Source organism: Gymnogyps californianus, chromosome 3 (genome assembly GCF_018139145.2).
Source record: "Gymnogyps californianus isolate 813 chromosome 3, ASM1813914v2, whole genome shotgun sequence".
NCBI lineage: Eukaryota > Metazoa > Chordata > Aves > Accipitriformes > Cathartidae > Gymnogyps > Gymnogyps californianus.
In genome coordinates this window covers 122,579,560-122,592,194 of record NC_059473.1, presented here as the reverse complement: position 1 = coordinate 122,592,194, position 12,635 = coordinate 122,579,560, and the positions used below count along the sequence as shown (strand labels likewise).

General features: G+C 39.5%; 1 protein-coding gene across 1 annotated transcript in view; it reads left to right on the top strand.

Moving 5' to 3' along the window:
* Positions 1-12,272, top strand: part of CDC5L (cell division cycle 5 like) — a 37,444-nt gene extending 25,172 nt beyond the window's left edge. The window contains exons 15-16 of the mRNA XM_050894830.1: positions 9,782-9,994; positions 11,772-12,272. Coding sequence (XP_050750787.1) covers positions 9,782-9,994; positions 11,772-11,876 — 318 coding nt within the window. The 3' untranslated portion in view covers positions 11,877-12,272. The remainder of the gene's footprint in view (positions 1-9,781; positions 9,995-11,771) is intronic.
* Positions 12,273-12,635: the final 363 nt, after the last annotated feature.

Sequence of the window (12,635 nt, the reverse complement as noted above, 5' to 3'; positions counted from 1 at the left end):
TTTTCAGGTGTGCTGTTACTGAGAAAACACCTGGAGAAAATAAGAGAATTTATAAGACTAGGAATAGAGAAATTACTCATAAAACTAAAATATGGTGGAATCCCTGAGTAGTCTGCTTTTATGGTCATATATTCGTTTGTACTACTGTGTTGCCTTTGTGGAATATGCTTTTTTTAATAAGGTCTGTTGGGAATGTAGTTGGCACCAGAGGATCACATCTGAGGGTTATCATTGGTCTTCACTGTCAAGCTGTTCAGAATCTGATAGAGCTGACTGTTTATGCAAGACCACTGTTGCAGTGTCTGATCTGCACTTAATGTACAGTTAATCATCAGAGTACATGTATTTAGCGTAGTAGTTTTGGAGAGTATATACTTCTCCTGGGTAACACAAATATATGGTAGATCCCTTAGGAATTGTCTTTACCTGTGTGTGAAAACACTTTTACTGTTGACCAGAATGTTTACCATGCAGTTTGTGCTACTGCTAGGATGCTCTAACATTTTAGCTTGTGCCAAAAAGGGTCAGTACTACTTATTTTTCTCCAGCTGCCCCCTGCCATTACCTCTGACCTTGTACCAGTTCTCTTGTAACTCTGTGGTAATCTGGATCACTTCATTGAATTGGCAGAAAATTAATTATTTTTAGGTTAAGCAGCAGACCCCTTTCCACAGTAGCCGGATATTAGATCAGCTTAGCTATAACACATCACGTCTTTGCAGAATTTTGGAATATTTGTGATATCCACAATGAAGGTAACCCATAACCTATAATGAGGAAAGCAATAAATAAATGTTTTTATATTGCCAAGGACAACTTATGTCTACAGTAAGAAAAAATGTGCCAGGGAAGATAAACGGATTTAGCCAGAAATCTCGTGTTTTCTTTCTAGCACAGGTGAGTATTCATTGCCTGTTTTTGAGCAAGTCCCATGAGTTCAAATTTGATAGACCTTATTTTAGCCTCCTAACTAAAACAAAGCTGCAATTGCCTTAGGCTCCCTTTGGTTTTGGTAGAGACGAGGCATCTCCTGAGAGCAGCTTGGCCCATTTAAGAGTTGAATTTCCCTCTCGAGTTCCCTGGGTTTCTGTTTTTATTACAGAGGCACCTAGAGCACCTCACATCAGTGAAACAAAACTAGGTCTTAATGTCTCCCTTGGTTCCTCTGTCACTGGTAAAGGAATAATGTCTACCTTATGGGGCTTTGTAGTTTGTGAAGCACTTGTAGACCTGTGACTGAAAATCACTATCTAAAACTGCTAAATCTTTAAGGGTAGTTGTACGACCTGGACAGTAGTTGTCCTTTCCGTTTACAGCTTGTTGAGTTGAGCTGGGGCTTTGTATCTTTGTGTGTTAGAAGTCTGGAAGAAAAACCCCATTGTTCACTGTCCTTTAGATGAATTAACTTACTACGTCCTTGGTTTTCCTCACAGATTACGTTTGCAGTTAGCAAAACCTTTATCACCATGAGCAGGAAGGGAGGAAGCAGATCTACTTTTATTCAAACGTAACTAGTCAACTCTTAAAGCAACGATATTTCCCAGACTGCCAAGTGAACAGCTTTGGGAAATGGAATTATACTTGTGCTGTTAAAGAGTTATTTTCAGAGGAAAATGCTACTAGTTGATTTTATACCAGTTCTCTTACTATTGACTTACTTTGGGACCTTTGGAAGGAAGCAGATGGAACGCCAGTAAGAGGATTCTTCATATTTTTATTTCTGTGATCTGGCCTATGAATCTCAAATTTGTCTTCAAATTGGACCATTGTGCTAGCCTTTCTTCTAAGGTCATAATTTTTGGGGAGCTGGATAACTCCGTTTGTACAGAAAAAAAGCCTTTTTCTGCATGTCCTCAGTCCAGGATGTGCCAAAACATTCGAAATGAGCAATGAAAAAGTTCTTTAAAAATAAGCTTAGACTGCATAGCAGTTACTTTTTGTTTGGCCAGTTGCTCATAGTGTGGTGGGAGGTTTTTTCCCTCCATGTCTAAAACCATTTATTTCCTCTGTGGTGGTTGATGAAATCAGGTTTCACATTTGGAAATGTAGTTCATAATGGGAACTTACATGCTTAGAAATAAAGTTCAGCATTGACAAAGCTCTTTGTTGCAAAAGGCCTTTGCACACCGTCACTGTTGAAAATTGTGTTTGGAGAGAGAAAAGTATAAATTGATAGTCTTTTCCTGGAAGCCACCTCATCTGCAGACCTGTTGCTCTTTAAAGCCTGTCCTAAAGTGAAGCAGTGTCAGAACCTGTGAATGTTGGGCCAGTGTGTGTTGCTGCTCACAAAGTAACTTGCTCCATTTATACTTGTGTAATAGTAGCTGCTGGAATAGAGTACTAGTGACTGCTGCAAGCTCATCATGGGGCTTCTGCTATGTATTGAGAGGGAACCAGGCTGTTTCCTAACTAGTTTATTGCACGAGCTTCCACAAGATTGTTAGCCTCTTCTCTGGAAGAGACCAGTCCAAGGACTCTGGGTTTGCAGCGATAGTTTTTGAAGGTAATTACACTGTGCTCGCTGCCATATTACCTCATCATACACAGCAGTAACCCATGTTTGCTTACAGTTAATCAAAGCTGTTAGCCTGAGGTAGTTGTTGCTGTCTGTGATCTTACTGTAATTTTTTTTTTTTTCCAGGGAGAGGTAGAGAGTTTTCAGAAAAGCTTAGTAAAAATAAATTATTTGGTTTTCTCCTTAAACTGTGCTCTTCTAGACATGTTTCTACTGTGATTGTGATATATGGGTATCACTGATAATACTTCTAGTCTTAGAAGCAATTCCCAAATAAAAATATTCAAAGTGGGCTTTAATGTCATCATGGTAGATCAGCAGTGACTGCTAACTTATCCAGTAACTTTCTGGATTATTCTAGATCTAGATAGTTGGATGCTATGAACTTCTGTGGGAACACTTGCTCTTGATGTACCCTGTACTGTTTTTACTCAACAGTCCTACCAACTCGTGTTATGACATTTGAAGGCAAGTCATCATAATTTCTGAAACATAGTTCACATGAAGATTGCTCTTGGGTTATTAATTTTGACTGTGAGTAGAGAGAATAGTCTTCTGCAGATATCAGTAAGTCATAATGATACATGAGCTACATAACAAAGTACAATATAGGAGTTTATGTTGAGGCTTCCCTATTAAATTGGGGAAAGGTAGCTTTATATTCCCATGCAAGCTTTGAACATTTGGTCTAGTTTCAGTTGTGAAGTTGTAGTTGCATACCAGCAGTGCCTTAATTTGAGGATCACCTGTGACTGAATCTTTCCATGAAAAACTCTGTGTTATCCCAGTCAATTAGAATTAAATCTTACTTTGTCATCTCTTGCAAGTTATACACACTGTCCCTTTTTGACTGCTCTGACACTGATCAGCACCTTTTCTTAATGATCATCGTACCCCCTCGTACGTTAAGGAAGCATCATCTTCAGTGTCACAGCAGAGTGCTGAAATTGTGTCAAGCCATGGAGTGGTTTCAGTTGATTAGCTGAGCTGGTGCTAGTGTTGATGTCAGTTTGATAGATTGAGCTCATATTGTTCTACACTGGAAAACCAATTTTTTGTTTGATAGTAACCCCAAGCCTCAGTTTCCAGCAGAGTTGACTGTTATCTTTTACTAACTCAGAGTTAAGAGGCAGGCTCTACAGAGAGTTTTGCCTCGTCACACTGTAGACAGACGAAACAGTGTTTCAAGCCAAAAAATGGAGAATTCTGTCCAAGAGCATGGAAGTGGAAAAATATTTTTCAAGTAGAGCAATTTCTTTACTGTGAGGGTGGTGAGGCACTGGAACAGGTTGCCTAGAGAAGTTGTGGATGCCCCCTCCCTGGAAGTGTTCAAGGCCAGGTTGGGTGGGGCTTGGAGCAAGCTGGTCTAGTGGAAGGCGTCCCTGCCCATGGCAGAGGGGTTGAAACCAGATGATCTTTAAGGCCCCTTCCAACCCAAACCATTCTATGATTCTATGATAATTAATGAATTTTTGTTCGAAAACATGCTATTGTAGAGTGCATCATCAAGCTTGTAAAGGCAGATCACCTAAACATGCACAGAGGATGCCCTAGTGTTACGGTCATCGTTGTCCCTGGGGTGGTTTGAAATGCTGGTGAAACCTGTTCTGTGTAACCTGGTGTTGAGCAGAAGGCTGTCATCTTAGTGTGCATTGTCTCACTCCAGCTGCTCTGACTGAGCCAATATGGGGCAAGTTCACAAACCCTGCTATTTAAATGAAGTTAATCCAGCTCCTGCCAGCAGAATTGAGTATGGGAGGGCCACTTGTGGGTCTGAGGTGAGGAAGGAAGTTGCAGTAACATTTGGAGTAGTCCTATATAGGTTCCAAGAGTAACCTATTCAGCCAGCGTAGCTGAAGCTGGCAGAGGATTTCTCTGCACAAGCTAAGCAGCTTTATGATGATATGTTGATTCTCCAAGGTCACGGAACAAGTTGGTTTATTTTTGACTATGGCTCTGGTAAGAACATGCAGCAGTTTTTCTTCCATGTTTTTTTTATCCATCAGGCATGATTAAGAAGATCAATTAGAAGACAAGAGCGCTTAATGCTGTTTAGGGATTACCAGAAGCTCCACATTTAATGGAAGGAAAACAAAACAGTCAGTACAGTGAAAAACAGCCCTTTGAACTGGGAAGGGGTGTCCTCGGTAGACTTAGTAAGATGAGGAATTGTGAAAATGCAGTTTTGAAGGCACTTGAGCCCTTCCTTCCTCCGGGTCAGTTTTTCTTAAATCTTTCCCAGTGGATGTTTGTTCTCATAAGTAGTCTTTCCCTGTTCATTGTTGTCCTTAGTTAAACCTTAGAACTAACCTCCTATCTAAAATTTCCTTGCCAAATTTAAATCCCTCTTCCTTTCTCAGTGGACATAAGAACAGGCTAATTTTTCACAAGGATCTTTGGGATCTTTAAAACATGTTGTGTCTTTCTTCATTTTCTCTATTTTTGTTAGATGGAGAAAAAACAAACAAACCCCCACCCCCCGTTTTTTCAGTCAGTCTCCCTTTTCTAGATCATGTTTTATAAACCTCTGATTATGTTTGTTGCTCTGTGTTTGTTTTTCTTCTTTGGATCTCTAGTGTAGTATTGAAAACTGAACACAACTCTACTAGGCATGAGGGAAGGCTTTTACATAGGAGACTTGGGATGCGATGAGGCTCTCACACTTGCCCTAACATCATATATCATTTTATCCCATGTCTGTACATGCTGTTCTTGTTTTGCTCTAGCTGGTACAAAAGTCAGTGGAACCAAAGCCGGCCAAGGAGCAGTACAAAATAAATAACTAAGTGGAGAAATCTTTCAAATGTCTTTACATTTTCTGCTAGGTTCAGGGGGGAAATGGTTGTCAGATTTTACTGAAATCTATTTCTTAGCTTTAAGCAAATAATGTAGACTACTGTTTAAACACACCTCTTCATAACTGCTTGGAATTTTTAGCTTGGTATCTGAGCCTTAAAATTTTACGAAGCTTGAACTAAAATTATATGCAGTTGTTGGCATTAATGCAGCAGTCAGCAATTTTTAATAAATAGTATTTGTTACAAAAGCTGAGACCTCCTTTTGACCTTTTCGTAGTAGGTCCTAAAATCTTGTAGTTGGGAGGGAGGAGGAAAGGTGGTGAGTGTTCACGTTTCTCTCTATAAGCAGAGAAGGAAGAAAGGGCTGTTATTTCTGGGTTCAGATACTTGGGAGGCTTTTTTCTTTTCTTTTTTTTTCTCTAATTTTTCTTTTTACAGCAGTGAGGCCTGTGATAATCCAAGATAGACAAGGAACTGAGTAGAAAAGCAAGGGCTGAATAGCAGTGTACAACCTAAGGAGCTCTAGTAGTTAAAAGTAAGAATCTATATCCAGAACAACTCGGAAATACTAAGTCCAGTTCTCATTGTCTGAAAATTTCAAGAGTGCTTAAATAATCAGGGTCTGATACTATAATAAGCATTAGATTTGAACTGGCTTTGGTTTTTCTTGGAGAAAAAAAATGCTTTATTATGTCTCATTCGTTAAAACAGTATACACTTAGGGTGGGATTGATCCACCTGACCTTAGGTAACGGTGTCTGAGCAAGCGGTCTGTGCTCCCATCTTAGTTGGTGAAGAGCACTTCAGTGGCATGCTTAGTCTTGTTCTGAGGCCCTGGATCAGATGAGCCATGCCCTAGAGTTGCCAGTTTCTCTCCTGATTATGGAAAGACCTCGGGTGACAAGCTCAGATGTTGATGTCTAAAGCCAAGTGAAGTGAATCCCAACTGAAGTGTGTAAAAGTGCGAGACCAACCCAGTGCTGCCACTGCTACTGGTGATACTTAGAGCACGCAGGTAATTCAGCACTTCTGACCACAATGCCCTGATTCATCTCTTTTGTGTATGGTGGAGATAGCGCTTATAGCTGTATTTCATGACCTCAGGTACTCGGTGTTTAACATTTTATTAGAAAATTAGGTTGTTGACAGATCTTCACTCAGGATGACAGAATAGTGGAACTTTTCTAAATGGTCTTTTTTAACCTGTTCTAGAAAAGTGACATTCTGATTGAAGTGTCATTTCACACCAAGCATACTGTATGTTGTCTGTAGTGCTGTGAAACAACACGGGACAATTGATCTTTGTTACATTAGACCTCTGTTACAAACAAAATTCTGTTTGCCTGTGCATCCATCTATTCCATGATCTCTAAATGTCAGTGGCTCTCAACACACGTTTTTCATCCAAGAAACAGTAATTGGAAAATAGTTCATTTACCGCACAGCTGTATTTGTTGTTGCAGTAATAGCATATTATTTACCAGTGAAGACATTTAAAGCTTTCATACTTTTCCATCAGAGAGTATCCTCACAAATCCCTAATCTATTTATTTAATTTTCTCTCGATTTATATAAATATTGAAAAAGAGGCGCCTTTCTGTATGCTTAAAGCACCTTGGGCATAGCTTAAGTCTACATTGCAAACACAATCTGAAAAGCATAGCAGTCTGCATCTCGCTCCCCAGGAGCAGACTAGACAGCTCGGAAAGTCAAATTTCTCTTTCACTCACCCATTAACAGTTTGCTCCCTTGACCATTCACTTTGTTTATCTCTGCACCACCTCCTAAAACTGTTTTAAATGAGTGAATAAATTGTTAAGGAGTAGGGTATTTTACAGAAACATGCAGCTGTGTAATAGAGTGTACTTTATTAAAGTTGGACGGTTGAAAGGTTGATGAAATGCAATTTGCAGTAGCTTGGTGCATAAGACTGTGATGGCTGCACTAGTCCTAGTGGCTGGGGTTGTCTGGCTGACTGTAGTTACCACTGTAAAGGACAGATCAGAAAGTAGTTCCTTCCCAATGGAGTTTAGTTTCGTTGGTAAAAGATGATATCTTGGGTAATTGCAGGGTTCAAAACAGTGAAAAGCTTCTGCTTTTTGGTTGATCAGTGGTAATTCCTTTGTATGTAAGAACGTTCACCAGCAAAGCTTTGATTTTTAAAGAAACGAGGCAAGGATAGGTGATTTAGCCACTGTGGTTCTGAGTTAGGCTTTTATATTTTAACACTTGAGAAGCTTACACATTTTTCTTTATCTCCTGCACTAATATATCTTTAACTGTGGCAAAAATCAAAATCTAAGAAGCCTGATTCCTTTTTTGTTGAGTTTGGCATCTTTCACACAATGCTTTCTGAAAAAAGGGTGTTTTGGTGGTTTTTTGGGGTTTTTTCTTTTTTTTTTTTTTTTTTTTTTTTTTAAAAGGAAGTAGCATTAAAAAAACCCAACCAGGAACCTTATGTCCCTATTTAGAGATGTGAAATGCTACACCTCTCCACAGTTTTGCTCAGTGGTGTAGTCCTGTGTTATTTGTTGGTTTGTGATTCAGTGTTAAAGATTTCTTTGATGCTGTCTATCAGGCTTTAAAAATGCTGATGGCTATTTCATGCTTTTACTGCTCATTTAATTTTGCCCCACTGAATACATGTATAAAAATACACAAAGGCTTCTGTTACCTTTGCTGTTTATAAATGTTATATAAAACATTTCTAACATGTTAACATGAATATGCTTGTTTATTTGCATTCTGTCCCGGTTGGCAGAATTTTGTAATTCGTATCACTTGTCTGTTTATGGATTATGTCTGGATTATGGTTTTAGAGGACTGACCTGGACAACTTTGGGGAAACTAAGACTTCTAAATCCAGGGCACACCAGGTAGCGCTTACCGGAATGATACAGGAAGGAGAGCATCTTGTGTAACGTGCCAATTGCTGTGTGGTTTTGATACCACATTTTAGTCTCATCACTTTGTCATATCTGTTGTGTATGCTATTGGATTGTAAATTGTGGGGGTTTGCTTCTGGCTTTTGCCACTGACCTTAGGCAGCTGATTCATTGTGCTATCTCAGTATTTGTCTGTTAGCTAAAGGTAATCTTACCTTCTTGCTGTGAGATCCAGAAGGGAAAAGCCCTGCACAAAAGCAGTGTTACTAGAGACGCCGCCGGGGAGCTCCAGGTTTTTGGTGTGGGAGGGAGTGATGTTGCAACGTTATAGCAATGTAGTAAAGCTCAATGGGAGATCTTATAGATGGGTGAGGTTACTTTATTTTAAGACAAAACCAATTTCACTTATTTGCAATCTCATACTCACACGCTTACAAACACTAAGACGCGTAACCATGGAATGGTTTGGGTTGGAAGGGACCTTTAAAGATCATCTCGTCCAACAGCCCGGCTGTGGGCAGGGACATCTTTCACTACATCAGGTTGCTCAAAGCCCCGTCCAACCTGACTTTGAACACTTGATCAAGTAATCTGTCCAGCGTTCAGCTACCAAGACATTTGAATCCAAGCGGTCTTTCTGAGATGCTTTATGATGACACCAGGAATGAAGGGTCACCACCTGTTGAGTTCTCATCATGGCACCTGGGTTCTTCTTGGGATGGTGACCATGGTGGAGGTCTTTTTGGGTGTTTTGGGGGTGGTTTTTTTTGGATTTGCCTTTCATACCTTTTAGAAGGAGACAGTAGTTGGTGTCTCCATCCTGTCCCACTTCTGCAAGTTATCAGGATTTAGTCTTAGTCCTTCGTCTCCTGATGTGGCTATCCTGAGAAGGTGCATGCAGATAGGTGGTAGGATTTAGTTACCATTCTAATAGTCTTCCTGCTGTTCCTTGCAGTGCTTCCATGCCCCAAAATTGCCATCATTTGCCACTCAGACCTGTCTAAATGTTTTCATTACAGTTCTCTGCAACAGAAAGACAGATTCAGAGCTGCCTTGATGTTCTCGATTGCCTTTTTACTTTATGGAATATGATTTAGATGAATCCTGTTGGGACAGGCAGAAGGATTGAAAGATGTGGCTGTTTTTGCAGACTATGAATATAATTTTGAAAAGGAGGAACATAATACCGTTACTTAGTTTTCCTTTACTAAGGCAAAGAACATCTCCTGTGTAAGTGGGATGTGGCGTAGCAAGCTGTCCTGTGACTTGGCTGCTTACTTAGCTCAGCAACTGTAACAATTCCTGTCTGTAAAGCTGTACTCGCATAGTGTGTCATCACCTCTGTTTTGGCTAGTGGACTTCACCCCTGGAGTAATGTATTTACATTGTAAAGGTTTTAATCCAGAAATCTAGGTTCTTGTAAAATGTGCGGCATGATTTGTTAATAGAAGTCCAAGAACTCAATCAACTCGATACAGTTCCACAGATATTTTTTTACTGCCCTTTTTTTTTTTTTTTTTTTTTTTTCCCTCTTGACTTTTGAGTTCTGGATAAACAAACAATGTTTGGCTTCCTTCTGACAGATAAACAGAGGTCACATGACAACTGAAGCAAAGCGGGCTGCCAAGATGGAGAAGAAGCTGAAGATCTTGCTTGGTGGTTATCAGTCTCGAGCAATGGGCCTCATCAAACAATTGAATGATTTGTGGGACCAAATCGAACAGGCACATCTGGAGCTACGTACTTTTGAGGAACTGAAGAAACATGAAGATGCTGCAATCCCTCGGAGACTGGAGGTGAGATTCCTAAATGTAATACATTAGGTCAAATACAGGCACTTTGTGGAAAAGATATTTTTTACAATGCATGTGCTCCGAGGCTCACAGCCTGAGTTTGTATCAAGTTTTTAATGGTCTTTTTAAATTATACTTTTGGCTATTACCAGATTCCTCTGCCGTTCACTTCAATATCAAAGATTCTGTGATAGATATATATATATTAGAAGCTGAGACTAATCTACTAGTGTGTTCTTTAACTTTTTATTTTATTTCCTTGTGTGGTTTATTTTATTAACCTTCTGCAATGCATATCGGCAGAAGTTCCATATCTATCTTAACTTGGCTTGTTTTGTTTTTAATTACTGTTACAACTTAGGGTAGATCTGGAACTTGTGTAAAGCTTCCTACTTCCTTAAAAGTCAGTGAACCAAATGCCAATATATACTACAGGAGATTCTCCCTTCTTTTCACATGTTGATTGTATTACTCCCTGAAGCTGACGTTGTTGTCAGACTTGCCGATGGCTGGACTTTTAGAAAGCCAGTACTGAAATGGGGTTATTGTCCTGATTTAAACATGGCGCTCTCGTTTCAGAAGCTGAGCGGTTGTTCTGTAATTACAGTTTTGAGCCATCCTCAGAGTTCAGGCCATTTGCCTGCAGTCCTCTTGCTGGCTAACAATGTGTACATGTGTGATCTGGACCGTTGCTCCTGAATAACACCAGCTGCCTTACCGGCCTCTAACTGGTTGGCATGGCTTTGAGGAGGAAGATATCTCTTTCTCTTAATCAGCCTTAACCTCAGCCCAGAACTAGCAGAAACAGGTACACTGAGATACCTGAAAACAATGCCTCAGAGCCACTGTTCTTAGTTTAAGGATCTCCAGGATATTCTTCTCCGCTTTATTCAGCTAACAAGGCAACCCTCAACCAAGACTCAGTCCTAGGCTTGAGCCAGTGCCAGGCCTGCTTTCCAAGAAATAAGTACTTGTCTGAGCACAATTTTTCTTTTATTTTTTTTTTTCTTCCAGAAGAGAGGGTTCCCTTGAGGCTCGCATCTTCTCAACCACTTGCTATAAAAAAGATAAAATGTATCAGTTCTTAAAACTGATTTTGTGAAGGCGGTTTAGAAATGCTGATAGATGTGTTTACAAACTCAGAAGTGATTAAATGATTTAGTAAAAGTCAACAGTAAAAATGTATTAAATAGCTTGATAGCTACTAATAGCACCTGGTTTTAGTAAATGGCACTTTACTCAGGGCTAATCCTCAGAATACATTTACTGTCTCTTCTGATACAAGGGTGAAGGGAGATCAAATGAACTAGCAGCTGGCAGTTTTAGAACAAGGAGTAGTTCTCCTTCGTGCGCTGTGTCGTTAGTGGAAGAAGGCCTGTGGAAGGCCTTGTTGCAGGATGCAGGGTTAATCAGAAAGGTTACCCAAAAAAGGTTTTGAACAAACTCATGGAAGAAGAATCCATGGATAACTGTTAAATACCGTGCACTGCTTGTGGCAAGTTTCCAATTTGAAATCTCTCCTTTTGAAGCATTTGATATTAACTGCTGTCAAAAACGGGGCAAGATACCTGACATTTGAAGTAAGGTAACTGTGATTCTTGATACTCTACATCAACTGCTCTGGTTTACATTTATATGTAAAATAAGTATTTTTAGCAATGTCCTGTCTCGGGTCTGGCCCCTTTCTCTGAAGGAACTAAAATATAATCTTTGGTAAAGATCTTAATGGGTGTGACTATTGGAAAAACTGACTGGTTGCTTAATTATGTTTTCCTTACAGTGTCTGAAGGAAGATGTGCAGCGACAGCAAGAGAGAGAAAAGGAGCTCCAGCAGAGATTTGCTGACTTCATGTTGGATAAAGAGACTTTTCAAGCAAAGTATTAAAGCACAAAATTCCATTCGTCGCTGATGTAACATTTTTAAAGTGTACAGATACTTCTCCAGCCGCTTTTGCCATTAGTTGCAGAAATCAAGTGTAGTCTGTTTTTTGCATCTTGTCAAGTTTTGTTCTTTTAATGGACTATTCCAAATGCTCTAGGCATGAATGGCTTTGGCCAGTATTTAAAAATTGGATTGAAATGTGCAAAATTTTATTAAAAGAAAAAAAATCACTCTGGTATGATTTTAGCCATGTCTTCATTTGCTAGGGTTAACACATTATTCCTAGTGTTTTATCAGTCTTAAGACCTGTAAGATACATGCCTGCAGAATAATGTCTTTTGAATAAACCTGGAATGTTAAAAAATAATTAAGAAATAAAATGCCTGTCTTTTAACTAAAATTGAATCCTCCCCTATCCCAGGCCTCTTTTGTGTTTCTGGTAAATTGTCTTTCTTCCCTTCCTCTGCTGCTGCTTTTGTTTTCCAAGACTGTAATTTGTAATAGGAAGGACCTGTGCGGGATAATTGTGGTCCATGTAATACCATGTTCCCGATTCTTCTCTGTGCATGTGACTAAACACTCCCATTTTTATCGAGATGTTTAAATGGTCATACTGGCGGTAAGCATAACTTCACCATCCTGAAACAGGGTAGGTTTAAGTTTTATAAAAGCACCCAGCGTAGCCTAATGGTTCCCACAGATTTCAGCAGAAAATGTACCCTTAAATTTTCTAAGTATTAATGCTTTTAAAATCATCTGTGC